This window comes from Gymnoscopelus braueri (assembly GCF_963280865.1).
Source record: "Gymnoscopelus braueri genome assembly, chromosome: 21".
Classification (NCBI taxonomy): Eukaryota; Metazoa; Chordata; class Actinopteri; order Myctophiformes; family Myctophidae; genus Gymnoscopelus; species Gymnoscopelus braueri.
Window position 1 is genome coordinate 21,545,294 of NC_137623.1, and position 19,202 is coordinate 21,564,495.

General features: G+C 42.7%; 1 protein-coding gene across 2 annotated transcripts in view; it reads right to left on the reverse strand.

The window, feature by feature from the left end:
• Positions 1-5,413: 5,413 nt before the first annotated feature.
• The window catches only part of ube3c (ubiquitin protein ligase E3C), a 43,800-nt gene continuing 30,011 nt past the window's right edge, over positions 5,414-19,202 (reverse strand). For both annotated transcript variants that reach the window (XM_080418508.1, XM_080418507.1), the window contains exons 19-24: positions 16,870-17,117; positions 11,996-12,208; positions 9,499-9,687; positions 9,253-9,319; positions 8,413-8,543; positions 5,414-6,590 (exon numbers count right to left, since the gene is read on the reverse strand). In XM_080418508.1, coding sequence (XP_080274634.1) covers positions 6,420-6,590; positions 8,413-8,543; positions 9,253-9,319; positions 9,499-9,687; positions 11,996-12,208; positions 16,870-17,117 — 1,019 coding nt within the window. In that variant the 3' untranslated portion in view covers positions 5,414-6,419. The remainder of the gene's footprint in view (positions 6,591-8,412; positions 8,544-9,252; positions 9,320-9,498; positions 9,688-11,995; positions 12,209-16,869; positions 17,118-19,202) is intronic.

Below are 19,202 nucleotides of genomic sequence, written 5' to 3' on the forward strand. Positions count from 1 at the left end.
CTAGCCCTGAAACTTGACTGTCATACCATGACAGTCATGGTGCCGAGTCCCCCTGGTCTAAAGTTGTGTTCGATTTTTTCACATTGCCATCTCTCACATAAACATAAACGTTCAGATTTCAAATATAAAGTGCTTACCACCGAGCCACGGATGTTACAAGGCGATGCGGACCGCGATGAGTACCCGTATCTCCCGTATTGTTCAATAAAAAGCATTTTAATCCCATCGCCGGCCATTTTCTTTTTTTCTTTTTTTTTGTTTTGTAATGTATCAGAGTGCAATACACCTCCCAACCATTAGTGTCGCATGGTTGAAAGTATCGGAGACAATTTGGAGAAAATGGCCGGCGATGGGATTAAAATGCTTTTTATTGAACAATACGGGAGATACGGGTACTCATCGCGGTCCGCATCGCCTTGTAACATCCGTGGCTCGGTGGTAAGCACTTTATATTTGAAATCTGAACGTTTATGTTTATGTGAGAGATGGCAATGTGAAAAAATCGAACACAACTTTAGACCAGGGGGACTCGGCACACCATGGCTAACACACACACGCGCTTTGGGAAACAGAGACAAGTCTGGAACTCCACCCATAGAGGACTCTGGAACTAATGGTTGTCCTATTGTGATTGATTGATTGATTGATTGATTGATTGATTGATTTGATTGATAGTGGGGGGGGGTGCTTTTCTGAGGTGAGACGTTCTAAATAGGAGATGATTTCCCATCACTCAATTCCACCAAATTCAGTTTAAAGACGTGGTGAAATGAAAAATATGTTAAGTGTTTGTGTATTTTTAAATCAAAAGACCCTAAAAGGCCAATCTTAATTACTTCCTGTAAACGCAAACGTACAGCGTGGTGACATAGATAGATAGACTTTTATGAATATAAATGAATCTTTGATTTAATTCACCTGTTTGATTCCCTATTTGCACGTTCCTCCAAACACACCTGATTTTAATTACAGAGCTAATCCGTTTTGAATCTCATTCAAGATGATGTCCAGATATGGTGTATTACTCATTTAAACCTAATCAGCACACTAAAATATGTATCTGAAAAGTTAACATTTTAGGTTAGAAATAAGCAACGTAGTATCAAACATGCTTTACACTGGTCGTCACTCTCTCCCTTGGGCAGCATGAGCGGCAGACTACTAGCCCTCTGCAGCAGTGAATGAGATTCCATTGTGCTGCAGCCCGAAGGGATGGGACCTTCTCATTGGTTGCAGGCCTTTTCAGACTGAAATTAAAAATAAAATGACCGAAAAGGCCATTTCACCACAACTTTAAACGACACACAACACAGGTGGAATGAATATTCCTGTCCTGTTTTTATTCCATGTTTTCAATTCAAACAGCATCAAGTCTTACCTGTGTTTGTGTGGGTGCTGTCTAGAAGTGTGTAGTGGCTCTGGGCAGGTACAGTAGAGTAGAGGGTAGCATGGGTCCAAAAAATGGGATCCGAACCGAAACGGACCCGTGGATAATTGGACCGGTCCGAACGGAACCGAGAAAACATTCTAAATTACTAGACCCGGTCCGAAACGGACCCGGGATAAGTGGACCCGGCCCGAAACGGCAGATTTGATCCAAACGTCATGCAAATCGATACACAGTATCTCTATAGTCATGTGATCAACACGAATCTGTCCGATTTCCCATATTCCATCCTCATTGGCTAAGGTTTGCTTCCAAAATGTGCAGGATTGGTCCGTTTTGAACAAAATGCCTCAAATCATGAGCGCAGCTTGCGATTTCCGTGAAATTTCACAAATACATTCCCACTAGGCCGAGGAAGAAATGCCACCCTTTTCACATTGGCCTGTTATAGCGCCACATCCTGTTTTACTGAGGATAAGGTTAGAAATAAGTTTAGGGTTAGGCATAGTTTTACTGAGGTTAAGTTTAGGAATAAGGTTAGGTTTTGGCACCGTTTTACTGAGATTACGTTTAGGAATAAGGTTAGGTGTATCCTATCTACAAGTTTCCTAGGGCATGGTGGGCATCACTTCCTGTCGATTTGATCAGGTATCACATCAGGGATCAAATCGACAGAAAGTGATGCCCACCATCCCTAGGAAACTTGTGGATAATTAGTTACCTTTCTTTCTGAGTGCCTGGCTCAAGTTGTTTGCAATCAATGCAGCTTAACGAGGTGGTTACTGGTTGGAGGGGGGCACTCGACATCATTAACTGCATCAGGTGAAAAGTGAAACTAAAACTGACTGATGGCAGCCAGCTCATTTTAATTAGGCTATAATATAATTATAAATAATAATGAATAATTTATTATTATTATTATTTGTCAAATGTTCTTTCTTTTTTGTTTTAAAGGGCACTTTGGACATCAGAGGCATGGGGGGCAGGTGCTCAAGCACCCAAATCTCATAGAGGTCACATAACAAATCTGAAAATTACTGTGGAACCAGTGGTGGAAAAAGTACCCACATTTCTTACTTAAAAGGTACAAGTATCAATACTGCAATCTAGAAATAGCCTACTCTGTTTCAAGTAAAAGTCTGGAATTTAAAACGTACTTGGGTAAAAGTATCGGCATCAAACTGTACTTAAAGTACAAAAAGTAGAAAGTAGGCCTACTCATTATGCAGAATGTCCCATTTCACAAGTTCAAAATGTATAATTTCTTTTTAGAAAATAGCCGATCTACAACTACAAGCTCAGGCATTGTGAGTTTGTAGATCTGCTAACAGATGACGTCAAACTGATAAGAACCAGTATGCGCGCAACCAGTATGCGCGCAATGAAACCCATTCCATCAGGTCTCGCTCATAGATATTAGAAACCTAGATACCTCATTGGCCTCTGCAGTTCATTGGGGCGACTTGTATCGCAATACACGGCGGCACTTCCGTCTTCCGCAGGGAACCTGTCACTCAAAGTGACTACTGGCCAATCACAGCGCTCACAGTGCGTTGACTACTGGCCAATCACAGTGCGTCTTTTCCGGGACTTGTCAGTGCAATGGTTCTCAACCAGTGGTCCGGGAACCACCAGTGGTCCTTGGGGGGGTTCCAGGTGGTACCCAGCTAAATGATGGAGAGTTGATAACCAAATGGACCCTTATAGATCTTTAAATCTTGAGTATAACATTTCACACTGTCAAGAGTCAAATTGTTAAACATCTGCATTACTTACTAAACAAGTACACAATTAGAGAACGTAAACAATTGTTATTTTGACATCTTATCGAACGATAACATATTCTAAGTTTTGGGTGTGAGAGGCTAAAGCTTATCAAACGGTGTTCCGTGACTCAAATGCTGAATAAATAATGGACCTTCATATGAAAAAGGACCATGTCTCTTATTTGTATTTCACAAATAGAGTGTGGAGTTTGCCAAGTTCCAACTAACTAGATGCTGCGCACAGCTGCTGCCTCTTAAAAAAATAACCCGCTCCCACCTGCCTCTCATTGGCCTACCGAACTTCCGCGTCTGTGACGCACACGGCAGCCCTCCGGAAGCAGGAAGCGCGCCCGAGATACAAACGCTTCAGAGCCGAATGAGGCGTCTACCTTTATATGTCTATGGTCTCGCTAGGACGCGCCTCACTAGCCAACACACAAGAGGGGGTTGGGTTGGGGTGTGCTGAAACCAGCGCACCCCATAACAACAGGTTGGGAATTGATTGTGTGAAACAATCACCTGTGCGTCCACTCTCAATGTTAGTAAACAAATAATTGGTCTAGACTAGTAACTAAATGTAAAAGTAGGCTACAATATTTGCCTCTGAGGTGTAGTGGAGTAGAAGTAAAAGTCCTACTGACAAATTTGTACTTACAGTACAGTACTTGAGTAAATGTACTTACTTATAGTTACTTTCCACCACTGACCACCAGTGCCTTGAACTCAAAATAACCAAAAGAGTAACTGCAAACTGTCTGCAGCTAAAGCATTGAACAGAAATGACCCTGGAATTACAGTCTACAGCTGTGCCTTGCATCGATTTTGAATTGAATTGGAAGGACGTTCTTGCAGTTACTGCCGCCTAGAGCACGTGCCAGGGATAAGGTCCCAATGAAAATGATAGATGTCCATTAATTATATAGGACATCATGGCGGTCAATATCCAATTACAGTCATTGAGCAAGGCCTGTGGAAAAGGCGATCACAGTATGAACTTTAATAGAGAATTCTAAAGGACCATCAAGCAACACACACATGAATAGGCTACAGATAAACGAAAAACTGTCCAGAAATTATCATAGGCCTATATATATATATATTATATATATATCTCTCACACACACACACACACACACACACACACACCTGTCTGTCTGTCTGTCTGTCTGTCTGTACGATATCATGTTATGAACTAACCATTACCTGATGGTAAAGATTAATACAGTTACTGTCCTTACCGTGTCTGATAAAGATAAATACAGTTACCTTACCTTACCGTGACTGAAAATTCCTATTTTTATCACCCACCAAACATTTCCCCACGACGAGGTACCATCAATGGACCACCAGAGGGCATTGGTGACTCATAGATTACAATTCACTAGCGAGTGAATTGTCTCTTCCTTGAATGGCACATGGCAGACCCATTTACTTTGATTGTTGATTTGTTTATTTTGTCACTGAGTAGAGGAGATAACTAAGAGCATGAGTGACTAACTTAAAGGTTAAGTTTGAATATCAAGCCCAGTCAAGTTCTGTTTAGTTTACAGCATGTCAGGGATGGAATGTCAAAGGCACTTTTGTCATTTTTATTTTATTTTGAAGAATACCCCCCACCCCTTCAACTGAATCAGATTTTTTTTCCCCTTTCTTTTTGCTCTCCAGCAAGATAAATAAAACTAAAAGCTTCAATTAGCCCTTAAAAGGCCTATGAGCAAGCACAAAGTATACCGTGCAAAGGAAATGATTCATAACGGCCTGCATTAACTTTGTCAGTTATAATCCATCACAAGGTAATAGGCTTAAATAAATCTCTTAGTAATTGAGATGAATCCCTCATTTCAACGACAAGTCCGGTTTTTAAGACCCAATTACCACTGAGTTCTCTTGGCCCGTTGGACGGGCGAGGGGCTGGAGCTCTGAAATGAGAGAGGGGGCACTGGCTGGCCATTTCAGAGGGGAGGAATGGATGGAGGGATGGAACGGGTCCAAAGACGGATGAATATCTCCAGCACCGTACTGCATCAGAGGGCAGGCAGATTTATGACAAACGCACACAATCTTAATTTGCGCCCAGCCCGATAATGCATCTCAAGGCCAGAATAGTTCTGCTCAGTGTTTCATAACTGGATGTTTCTTTAATTATATGTCAGAGGCCATAAAACTCAGGGGGAGATTTTCCCACAAAGCACTGTTTTATGTCTAGGTCATTATTGTAAATTACAAGCAACCCAAAAAAAATTGACTTCAAGAGGGAAAATGCAAAAGAAAGGGAGTTTATTCATATCCATACAGTCCTTTTCACCCTGTTGGTACAGATATTTCAACAAGCTTCACGCTGTTCTCGCTCATTAGAGCAAACTGCAGAGTACTGACTAGAGGGATAGATTGTTCACTTTAGCGAGCATGTGTGAAAAATATGAGGCCTTCATCACACAAAGGATAGAAGTACAAATATTGAATAAATGAATCATACAAGGGTACCTGTAAACATATACATATTCACAAACCTATAATCGTAATAGTCAACAGCACCTTCCCCGCTGTAGTCCAACAATAATTGCCGTTTGCCTTTTGAGTATTCTTCACGCATGGAGCCACCCAATAGAATTTACACACTTACGGTATGTGATATCAGACGCAACAATTATTACTGGTAATAATACTTTGAGAAATCACAAAAACCCATGAGTTTTGATGACCTCTACCTGAAGGTACATGTTGGCTATCTACATAAAAGCATCTCTGCCTCCGCAGCCCCCGAAGAACCACAAGGTGGCTTTAGAGTCTTGCAGTCTCAGCCTCCATTTCTGTTCATAACTATATTTAAATATTGCCCGTTTCTTATACGACACCCTTCAATCTTTGGTGAGAAGACTGTTGTTGCTATTCTTATTGGATAACACACAAGGGAGTGACTTGGTGTAAATTTGTGTTGATACTTTATTTCGTCTTTAAAACAGTAACAACCATCTGTTTTTTGTGGGTTTTGTCAGTTGAAATACATATTTAAATTCTTTAAGAGCCATAAGAATAAAATAAAAAAAAAGAAGTCTTTTTATACTACTGGCGGTTGGTTCTTCAGACGGTGGGGTGATTCCCTTCAGCACCGCTCGTTTTCGCACGTGCGCACAGTGAAATCAGGCAGGTCAGTGCATCGTTCCTTTCCTTGCCTCTCTTACTCCTTCAACTCTCAGTCTCAAATCCGAGCCACTCTGTGGCATTGAGTCCACGGGTGCGGGGGCAGAGAGCCCTCCGTGTCCTACTCAGCTGAGCTCAAACCCGGCAGAGGACTCGATGGCGTACAGCAGCTTGTTCCTCATCAGGTGCTCGTCGCAGAACTCGGGTAGCTTGAGCAGGTTCATGCAGGTGCTGGCGGTGGGCAAGCGCTCCAGGTCGCTCCCTCCGTTGTGGATGCAGAAGGCCGGTATTAGCTCCTGCACACACACACACACACACACACACACACACACACACACACACACACACACAGAGCCATGAATGTTAAAGCCGGTCACTCCACAAGACACAGCTAGAGAAAGAGACTTAACATAATGGATTTATTTGGACAGGGCCTGAGGGCATTAAAAAAAAAAACACAATTCCGATTAAGCAATAAATGTCGAATTGCATAAGGGGATAAATGTTAAAAGAGAGACATTAAGTGTTGCACTAATACGGTGTGAAGTATACATTTAGGAAATCAGTTCAGCACTTTGAAAGGTACAGAGGGGAATGGCGCCCACAGTTTGACCTCTGGATGAGATACTGAGGGAATGGTCATTTCATGTCGTCTATCTGGAGTTTTATTCTTAAATGGAGCCTCTCTGTGATGAGGCCTCATGTGTCCAATGCGACACGGACCGTTTCCATCACAACCCAGGCCGAAGAATCTACCCCTCTTCCCTGATTTCATCCTGCTATTTAAAGTTTGTGTGTGTGTGTGTGCGTGCGTGCGTGCGTGCGTGCGTGAGTGAGTGCATGGGGGGTCAATGGGCATACCAACCCGATTAAATGGCTCTTGTGATGCTTTGACATAATGACCCCATTTTTTTGACAATTACCGTATTAAACTATCATTGCTTATTGAGAAAGTGTCATTACCAGAGCGATCATTTGGAAAAAAAAGGAAGGTTTCCATCATCTTTTTTAAATGGCTTCTCCTGACAGAACTATTTCTGCTCTAATGAATCCTGTACCGTTTTCACGACAGCTAATTAAGGCTTAGCTGGCGCAAGCGTATGGCCAGGTCAGGGGGGCGCTCTCCACACAAATTACTGCCCTTTTCCACCAGCAGCGAGTGTGTGTGTGAGTGTGTGTGTGTGTGTGTGTGTGTGTGTGGGGTGTGGTGGTGGTGCTGGGGGGGGGGGTGGACAGCATCCACACCACCTCCCAAAGTCAAATTCATTAATGGAGGGGGGAATCAACTCTCAAACCTCCAGAGTAGCCACTATGGAGGATTTTAAGGTGAGTTTTGGCCCCTTTCCTCTATTGCAGATCAGCAATTAAGTTTTCCTAACTAATGACAGTAATAAAGTAGTAGTAATACCAATCATATGACAATTACAGCTTCTGGTTATACTAAGTAAGGCACATAAAACCCCTAATGGTCCTCGGCAACACTTTCTCCGCTTTTTCTCCAACCTCAAATTACTTAAGTGTCCCACAAATCAAGTTGGTGAAATTGCTTCCTATTAGGATTATAATTTTAGAAATAACAGGTGAGTAATGACGATGATGATGATGATGATTCGTCGGTGCTGAAGTGATGTTTTGAATACTTTCCTTCTGTACGAATCCAACAGCAAAATGACTCCCTTCCGCCATGTCAAACAGGAGGCAAAAGTTCAAAAGTTCAACAAGCGTCTGAGTTCTGAAATGGCAATATTTGTCCAGCCGGGGATTAGGACCAAGCCCACACATACTGTACATACACAGCTACAGAATGCACTTTCTTCCACAGGAGAAGGTTATGAACTACACAACAGCAAGGGGGAGGAGGCAGCGATAAGCGTTCGCCAGACTGCCTCATGTCTTATCAGCAGCTAATTTGAAAATGATCATTTGACAGCTGTTATCAGACCAGGTATTTTCATTACATGCCCATTAAGGGAGAACACGCCCCTCTTCCAGCTTTGTCTAGTTGCTCGGTAAACTTACCGATAGTGTTGGCTAGCGCTAAAAAGCAGTCTGCAAAAACTAGACGGAGTGGGAGGGGTGGGGACGCTTTGTGGACCTGAACTTCTGGTCAACCCTCACCTTGAAGCCTAGCAGCGGAGGTCTGGAGCAGCTGGTGACAAACTTGAGCAGCTTACGCTTCTCGTCGTCTGTGAAGGAATCCACCACCTCCCAGAAGATCTGGATGACGGGGTGAGTGGCTGAGTAGCCCCCTGGAAGACATGGGAATGGTTCATGGGTTCAGGAATGAATGACTGCAAAGATTGTGTCAATCTGTGCTCATGAATCAGAATTATTGTCAACGAACATACAGTACACATTGCTAAATACGAACTACTATTTGCTACTTTATACTACCAACAGATGCTAACATCAATGTTTATAAACAACAACAAAAAAGCCTGCCTGCACCAACAGCTACTGTGTGTCTAGCCGTTTCTGAGATAATGGCCAATAATCAGAATCTGATTTATTGTCACATTACAGGCTTACAGGTGTAAAGTGGGTGAAATTCTTTACTTTCTTTTTTCGTACACGTTCCATAATTCATCAAGTTTTAAGGAAAGGGAAAAGGAATAGAGATAGAAATAAGAGTAGAGTGAAAAATAAATATATATATATACAAATATATATTATGTAACATTGACCTTAACTGTGACCTTCAACCCCAAAAGTTAATATTCCATTCCCGAGTTATTTTGCTCAGGACAAGTAACAATACCCTTCCACGTATGCACATGGACAGGGTAATAATACAAAATAATAATACAATATAACAACAATAAATAAATTCAAATCACGTCTCTGTGAAGTCAACTTCACAGAGACAAATCTACCAACAATGCATTATTTAGACAATTTCCACACATCACAGGAAATAGTTGCTGCAACAACGCCAATGTTCTCAATATCGACACCTACCTGAGTAGTTTGTGAATTTCTTCAGGTCCTCAAGGGAAATAGGCACGAGAGCTCCAGATATTAGCACCTGTGATGAATAAGTGCACAACAAAAATCATAATTTGTGACTCTGGGAGTGTACACTCTCAGAGTTAAATGAACAAAACCTCAGTTTTCAGCTTTCATACTGTATGTTAGGAATATAGTCCAAATTGACACAATTGTGTATACAGACACAACTAGCGGAGGCATTGACAATATTATTACCTGGATCTCCTGCTGGTCAAACATGCGTAGCCACTCCAGGTTGACCACATTGGCCAGACCCTGTCTAAAGGCCAGACAATGAGGCCTGATCTGCTTGTTCAGTCTGTAGTCAGCCACCAGGTGGATATAGGCTATCCGGTTAGCCGTGGACACCGGGATGTCTTTCCCTCCTGGTTTTAGCTCAACCACCTGGTGAAAAACAGGTGAGATATATCAACCTAAATCAGGTTTTAGTTAGTATAATACTATCATGGTGCCACTAGTCTCGCATAGTCAGACAACTATTCCACAATCTCCGAATGCTACATAAGAGTCTGGAACTACACCTCCCGAAAAAAAAGAAAGAAAAAAAGGAGATCCCGCACACTGTCTTCACTTACAGTACAACCTTCGGTTAGGGATGGGACAATAATCGTTTATCGTGCTAAAAAAAGCTCACAATAATTGTATCGCAGAGATTTTAATTTATCGTGAAATTGTCCTCCATCATACACTAGGATGAATAACTTTGTTGAGCTGCAAATTCAGTACCACTTAAACCCTGGCCAAAAATAGCAGGTCTACAAGCTCACAAAGCGTTGCAACGCATTGTGAGCTTGTAGATCGTCTATTTTTGCCAAACGTTCCCCCCCAGAATAGGGATGCTGGGGGTTCAAGTGGTTAAACAAAAGCGGCGTTTTAAGTTTTTAAGCATATTTTGATTATCGCGACTACTATCGTTAATCGCAATTATTTTTGCCACAATAATCGTGACATGTAATTTTCATATCGTCCCATCCCTAGTTTCGGTCCAACGGACCTTCATCAGGTATCCCAAATACTTTTTTTTGCTGTAAGTGAAGACAGTGTGCGGATCTCCCATTTTTCCTGACTCATGCATTGGCTGCCTGCTCCTACGCACCTGTCCCAGTAGGTGTGCAAAAGGACCTCTTTTCACCACAAACAGAAATATTGCAAAATACAGTGTAAACCACAGTGTAGATCACAATTACAGTATACTGTATCAATAACTTCCAGTATCAACCACTGAGAGTCATATCTCTAAATTGAGAATGGTGGCCTATAGAGGATTGTCCAATAACATTTCAAAAACGCAGCCCACTATTCATTGTCAGAAATTTGTGATTAATATGCTTTGTTATGTTTGCTTAGGTCTGCCCGGAATACCAGCGGGCCAAGACAAAAGATCAAGTATTTAAAATATGCTCAAACAGTACAACGTTTGAGTGGCCGTCTGAATACAGCACAGAGACATCTGGTCCATTTTAATTTGGCCCACGACACCGAGTCCACTGACCACCATATTTCATTAACCTTAAGAGCATTTTAGCACTAATGGTCAAATGTGCCAAAAGGCTGCCTATACTTCTTCTCTGTTGAACTGAACTCCATAATGCATGAATCATACCACCTACCAATAACAATAAAACAAATAGTCAAAAGATTTAACTTCCTTGAGAGATTACAGGGATTGGATTCTTTTCACTGTATAATAATAACCACTTGCTGTTTGGAGCTCGACGGACAGGCAATCATTTGCAATTTCTTTCCCTCTGGATTTTGATTATTATGTGCTAATGTAAGAGAATTACTCCTGTTATCTTGCTTGCTTTGGCTATCTCCTCGGGGGCAAATGCAGGGCAGTCTGCTCCCGGGTGTGTGCCTAATCTTTCGCAAATTGTTTTCCCTATCGTGTTTGCGATGCCCTATTGGCAACCAGGGGGCTACACATTGTGACCGGGCCATTCCAGGCCTTGTTTGAAGAGGAGCTAATAAGAGGAGCAAGGCCCTGAGCAAACAGGGGCCGCGGGTAGAGTGCCGGTCCAGGCCGCCGGTGACTCAGTGTGGGGGTGGCATCCTGTCCACACAGCCTTGAGCTTTGGCGCGGACGTGCTTAAGAGCAGCTAGCCGCGTCTCTCAGGCGTGTTACTGAGATCACCGCTGCAGTGCAAGGCCAGGCAGATGGAATGGTCAACAGTGCTGCTGTGTTCCCTTGCAAGCGCTAGCAGACCTGAGGGCACCAGCAGCAACGTGCTTTATCTCTCTTAGTGCTGAAAAACGGGTACATCGTGAGGGAAATGAATTATTAACGCCAAACACATAAGAAACAAAGAGGGGGGGGGGGGGGGTGACTGAAGACTGAATCAGAAGACTGGCCAGGATATAAACTATAAGCCGGAGATGGAAGAGGGCAGCACACGGGTGAATGATTGAACCGGATTCCCCCCCCAACTGTTTACTGTACATATTTTTCTTTTTGATTTCTAACTGTTTATATGATGTTTTGCATAGTATTGTATATTTGTCTGTCATTAAATGTTTCGATTAATTGAGTACAAAGGACCCCGATGGAAACAAGCCATAGTGCTTTCTTGGGTTTACAATCCTCTTAGCAGACCTTGTATTGAATTGTACTTTCCTGTGCTTTGTTTTTGCCAACTCCTAATAAAGCATTCAATCAATCAGACGATTATGTAATCATTTGTGACAGGCCTACCTGGGCCTCTCCAAGTTCGTTGTTGACCACGGTGAAGTTAAGGCCCAGCTCCTCCACGTCATCCTCGTAGCTCTTGAGGAAGAGCAGGTTGCGGTACATCTCTGGGTCCAACGACGCCAGGTGGTGGATGTCCACGTCAGCACTGGTGCCCAGCAGTTTGGACAGGAAGAAACTGGCGAATGGCAGCTCCACTAGCATGTTCTCATACAGCGCCTGGGGGACAAGTGGGGAGGATTGTATGATGATTAGGGACGGGACGATAATCGTTATTATCGTTTATCGTGATTAAAAAAACGCTCACAATAATTGTATCGCAGAGATTTTAAGTTATCGTGAAATTGTCCACCGTCATACACTAGGATGAATTAGCTTTTGTTGAGCTGAAAATTCAGTACCACTTAAACCCTCTATACTTGATAAAACGGACCTGTAAAGAGCGCATTTCACTCTACACAAACCGATTCGTCAAAAATAGCAGATCTACAAGCTCACAACGCATTGCGTGCTTGTAGATCGGCTATTTTTGACAAACGTCCCCCCCCCCAGAATAGGGCAGCTGGGGGTTCAAGTGGTTAACAAAAGCAGCATTTTAAGTTTTAAGCATATTTTGATTATCGCGATAATATCGTTAATCGCAATTATCTTTGCAACAATAATCGTGACATGTAATTTTCATATCGTCCCATCCCTAATGATGATTTATGATTTATTGATTTTCACAACAGGAATCATATACATATGCATAGTATAGCTAGGAAAGATGACAGAATATTGTTGTGCAGGTGAGGTTAGAAACCCTAGGGGGGCTTATAAGAGAACCTCACCGTTTACATTGTGTACAATTTGAATTTATTAGTTATTTTTTTTAAAATAAGCTAAAACTAAAAAGTGTCTTGTTTGAAATCCGACAAAAATAAATAAATATATAATTTCCTCAAATTTGATGTAACTCGGGGGAGGCAGAACTGAAAAGAATACTGTGCGTAGGGGATTTCTTTATTCCAAGGCTTCAACAGTGTCAAATGAAATGCAGTCATTGTGATTAGATTACTTAGATTACTAAATGCTGCTTCAAGACAACAGTCATAATATTGGCGAGCACATGTTCAAAGACTTGATTACAACACACATTAGACCAGATTAAACACAGCGCTAATCTTATATCAAAGAATCAAAGGGATAAGATAGTAAATCTGGTCACATCAACGTAAGTAAGAGGAAAACATGAGACACAAGGCCAATCTATCTAAAACATACAGGCCTCAAATTCACCCGCCTCCAACTTTATAAATGCCAATTCTCACCTTGACCTTAAATGCCATTAAGAACCATAGCCGGCAGGTGACTCATAAAACCTAAAGCTAATGTACTAGAATAGACCGAAAAAGAGCCTGTAGAAGGCATTAAAATATACAGGTCCTTATAAATGATAGCGCTAAAAACCCTGACCGCATCAGCTAAATGGATTATAAATCTAGCGGATTTCCATAATGCATGCATCTTAAACACACACAAAAGCGTAAATCACAGCTATTTTCTAAACACAGGTTAATTGCGGCACCTTCAAACACTGTCTATTTTTTATGCAAAATAATCCACTTAGCATTTCTCCTGTGGCCAGTCCTTTTCACAGACCATATGTGCAGCATGGCCCCCTTGAAACCTATCAATAACACTAGTGCCGGGAAGAGGCAGCAATAAGTATATGGAAAAAACCTGTAGCCTTATTTTTTTCAATGCCACTAACTTTATTTATGAGTGTTTACTGCCAGAAATTGTGCCAAAATGACTTGGGCTGGAAATAATTAATCATCGTGGCCCAGGCCCTTTTAATATAAGTGAGTGCAGTGGCAACGCAATTAAAACAGATCGCGGCGCCATCAGGTGGAATCAACGCCAACAACATTGCAGGTGCATTCTGTTAGCTGCCAAATAAATTCCTTAATTTACAACATTAAGAATCAATAAAATTATAATGCATTTCAAACGCATCACTATCAATCAGGGGCTCTAACCCCAAACACCTCTAAAGGGAACTCTCGGTCACTCAAGATCAATGAGTAACAGAGACAATGGTTTGGAGGGGTGGGACCCCAAACCACATCCACCCCGCGAGCTTAAGGAATGGAAAGGTTGAGGCTGTTGGGGTTGGAGGTTTTGTACAAATGACACAGGCATGAGGCATAGATAGAACGAAAACTGTCCGCTACATGTCATATTACATGAAGGGTTGAGGACATTCTGGAGCTGTTGGCTAAAATATGCTGTTAAGGAAATTTCCACATTTAACTCATTACAGCAAGAGCATCACAAATAGAAGATATTATGTTTTCACGTGGGATGGTCCCCCTGTTTTGTGGACTAAATCTTGCCGTATGTCAGCTGGGTGGACAAGCGAGGAAGAGGGATGATGTCCAGCCTCTATTCTGATTTCAATCCCATTTCAGTGAGTACCCCAGACAAGCCACTCCCTGCCTGTAATACATCACCCCCGTAACAATGGCACGCCTCGGACATTAATTAACAATATTAATCTCCCCCGGGCGTCCCTCGAGTCGCCGGCGCTCGCTCGCCGCGCGCCGCTTCGCCGGTGATGCAATCCCAATCTATATAAACGGTTGCCTTTTATCCGGGCCATAACGGCACTAAACAAATATCAATACACCTCTCAAATGGCCACTCAAACGGCCATATTTATGGAGAAAAGGGAACTTAAGGTAGGGTTAATTGAAAGTCAAATTCAAATTAATTTCCCCCCACCTAATTGCCTGAACCATTAGCCGCAGAGAGCATAGTTGAGGGAGTGGGAGGGTGGGGTGGGGGGGGGGGGGTCTCTTGTTAGCCGCTGACTGGTCATTTCTCACCGTTGGTGGAACATACAGAAGAGGGAGGAGGAGTTATGGTGCTCTGATAAGTAGACCGGACCATCTCAGGGCCGAGTGAGAGAGACTTAGATGCTCCGGACTGTAAAACAGATCAAAACGCTATTACCACATGCTTTGACCGCTTATTTATGTCCTGTCTGCGTGGGCTAGCTGATTTAACGCCGGCCAAATGCAATCACTACACAAACAAGAGGCAAGAATCATCGGCTAATGGAAGGCCTAATTGAGAGGCGACCACTTGTCATGAGGTAATTCTTCTCCGGCTGAGATGACCACCCCACTGGGGAAAGGCATCCCGATAAACAATCACCAGCACATGCATTAAGGAAGATTTAAAAACATTAGGCTCTAATAAATAGTGCCATCAAGGAAGGAGGGGATAGAAAAACAATGCCATCAACAGATTACGCAACGGGCTAATTAACAAGTGCTGGCCTTGTACGAGGCACAGGTTCAAGCTCGTTTGCCTTTCCGGTACTTACCTGTTTTGGGAAAACACAAATGGACTGCAATCTCCCTAAACATTGTCAGTTTCTTGAGCAATCACCAAAAGGCTTCTTGCTTTTTCTAAAGGACAGCCAACTGCTTAATTTCCATAGCCACTGCCAGAGGGCAGCCTTAACATTGACTGTAATGCACTGGTAGCCATGCAAATTCACTGCAGGGAAAGACTGATCCAAATTCATCTATTGACCAATAAATCAATGCAGCCTCTGGCCAAGCCGTTCGTTTCTTTTTATACACTCTCTTTGCTACCTCGTGACACAGAGAAAGCCTGAGTTGGAAGGCCACAGTGACTTTCTTAACCACTTAAAACCCAAAATACTTCATTGACCGAGGTCCCCCCAGGGTTCTGTACTTAGTTTGTCCCCTTCTTCTTTCCCTCTGCACCAGGGGTAGGCAACCGTAGGCACAGGGGAGGGTAATCACTGGCACCTTGGCGTGTTTGTGAGAGAGGATTTTTGGTTTAAAATAAGAAATAAATTAAATGTCAATTAAATTAAGTCCTCTCACATCTGTCTGCAAATTACATCCTGCACATAATTCTACATTCATTCAAACTGTTTGGGGAGGGAGTCTGGGAGATAGGTGGGTTATTGCTCTGAGTCTAATGATCATTACAATGTTCTGGTTATAATTATGGACAATTAAAATCTGTGGTGTCATAATTAAACTTAATGTTGACATGGCACACTGACTATCTAGAAAATAATAACAAAACGTGTGCAGACCCCTGCTCTTTTTTTTCTTAAATTTTTTATCCCGCGATTTTTGTAACCCATTTTTTTCACCCGGTGCCAATTTCCTAAGTGATCCTGGGCGCTACACCAGCCTTACACCAGCACTACACCAGTCCCCCACAGTAGGGAGGCCAGGGCCGAGCTCATGCTTCCTTCAATACATGAGAGCCAACTGACCTTCTTGTCACCTGACAGGGGGGAGTTTCCCTGGTTGGACGTAGCGCGTGGAAGGAACACGTTATTCCAACCAGTTCCCTTCCCCTCCATCAGGCGCCCCGGCTGTCATGGGGGAGGCAGTATAGTGACCAGGATTACTACATGTTTTTGTGAGGGTATTAACTACCCTAGGAGACACGGGGAGAACATGCAAACTCCACACAGAGTAGGCCCTTTCGCCAACCCCACCTAGGGTATGGGCGCTAATGACGCGGAGGAGAAGACACGCCCCCAGCGTCCCCCGGCGGGAATCGAACCCAGGACCTTCTAGCTGTGAGGCGACAGCGCTACCGACTGCGCCACCGTGCCTCAGACCCCTGCTCTACACCAAATCTCTTTGCCAAAAATAAAACTGACCTACGCTTTGTGAGCTTCTAAATGTGCTATTTTTGCTGAATGTTTACCTATTTTCACAAAATCTTCGCCTATTATGACATACCCAGCAAAGGGCACTAAAATTGTGAAAGCATCTGGTAGACATATCCATTATTACAGCTGGTGGACGAAAAAAAGAAAGACCTGTAGGTCTTACCTTTCCTAGGATCCTGCCCAGGAAGTAGTAGTGCCTCGTATAGGAGTCGCCAATTAACGTCTCTGCAGCGGGGTTGGGGTAGAGCAGGCTGTCATTGGTGGTCTTGAAGAAGCCCTGGTTGGGGTTGAAGCCCGACTTGAGCAGCTCGTTGAGGAACTCCCGAAAGATCCCACCACCGTCTATCCCCGCCTCATCCAGACCATGAGCGTTCAGCAGGTGCACTCGAATCCTCTTCTTCAGGTCCGTCTCTGGGGAGAGGATATAAAGCAGAATGAATTACGGAGCAAAATATGTGTCTGTATGTCCGGGCATCCCACTGATTGACCTCAAATGCATGGCTCCGGGTAGGAGCCTAGAAAAGTGCGCTCCTCTGAGCGCAGGTCTCCGCCAGACCGGGCTGCCTTCCCAGGGCTGGCAAACTTTGGAAGTCAGTCATAACAGATTGGGATGGAATATGAAAAATCGGACTGATACATGACTCCAGGGATAGTGTGTACCGATATGTGCAAATGTCCAACTCAGTGTCGTGCAGCCACGCCCTTGTCTCTGGTCCCACTTTGAAGAGGCCGGCCTCCGATTTGTGGGAGTTTTTGACAAGATTTGTAGAAGTAGCAAAAAGTGTGATTTGAAGAAAACACAATGGCGGAATATCTAGTCTGGCACAAATGGCCAGGGCCAATGCACAGAACCTCATTTGGTCAGTCTGTCTTTCCAGTAAAGGGGCAAAACCCTGAACACTTTGCCCACTGATCTAAAATTAGAGACTGATGTAACAAAGGACTCACATTATGGTTAAAACCAAAACAACACTTTTGACTGGTTTATTTTTCTGATTATGTTGTCTCTGTTATATAGCTTATGTATGTGTTTCATTCTGATTCATGTTTTTAATCTGTGTCTTTGTATTTGTTTTTAGAGCTAGAACACTTATGCAATGCATATCGTACACGACTACACGTACTGTACATACAGTTCCTAAAGCATATTGTAGTTTATTTGATTTTCGAGGAAGCCATTAGATTCAATTCAATTCAGTAAGAGAATAAACTTGCAGAGACTACTTTATTTCATTTGCTGTTAAGTCATTGTGTGGTTTTCATAGATTAGACCAGTCTTCAACGTTTTCAGGCCAAGGACCCCTTAGCTGAGAGAGAGATGAAGCAGGGACCCCCACTACATATTGTATAAAATTGTGTTGCAGATTGAAACTTTTCATAGATTTCATAGATAGCTTCGTAGACTTGTTTGACAGCACTGTCATCCGTGTTGTGTAAATTTATGGTTTGTTTTGTTTGTCCACTTATCTTGTGTAAAACTAATATGTTGGATTCATGTTAATGTGTATTTTCAGACCTTTAACCATATTATATTGTAGATCGGCTATTTTCGGCTAATGTTCCCCTCAGAATAGGGATTCTAGGGTTCAAGTGGTTAATGTACAAAAAAAAATCAATCACACAATGGAGACCCCTCTGTAGTAACTCTGAGGAACCCCTAGGGGTCCCGGACCCCCTGTTGAAGAACCATGCATTAGACGATAATAGTCCCAGGAGAAAAGATTGATCCCAGAACAAAATTGTAATGCCTGTGACTTATTAACAGCACAATGATATTTAGTAAACATTGACTCAATTATTCAGGTAAGCTCGGTAACATATTAATGATTATGGGAAAACAAGAGTAAACAAATGTGAAATTTAAAGATAAATCCATTTACAGGAAAATGGTATATGTTTATGTACAATATATGGCCAAAGTTATGAATAGACAATGACATGTATTGACTGCAGTAGAGTCCTTTAAATGGGCAAAAAGTATTTATCTTTTTTACTGCTAATGATTCTGTCACGTGGCTTTGTGTGAACAAGACAGTCTCAAGTTCATCCTCCATTCCGTTGTAAAATTAGAAAGTTGAGTCAGACTTCTTGAGAATCACTGTGCCAATCCTGCAATCCAGAGCAGCGTGATCTCAGGTTCTAAAAACACACCACTGAATTCTCCACTGCAATTTACAGTATTTTTTGATGAGCTGACAAAAGTTCCTGGCAAAGTTTGTGCTGAGGAGAAATTATGTCCAGCATTAACCTTCTTAATTCCGTAGTTTTCCATCGAGTCCTCAATCATTTAAATGTGTCTGCCTGGTATTACCGAGACCTCCTGAATAACAGCTACCCACAGAGCCTAATGGTGGTGTAGTATCTGTAATTATTATCTCCACCAGGCCAGAAGGCGGAGATTATGTTTTTGCCCCCGTTGTGTGTGTGTGTGTGTGTGTGTGTGTGTGTGTGTGTGTGTGTGTGTGTGTGTGTGTGTGTGTGTGTGTGTGTGTGTTA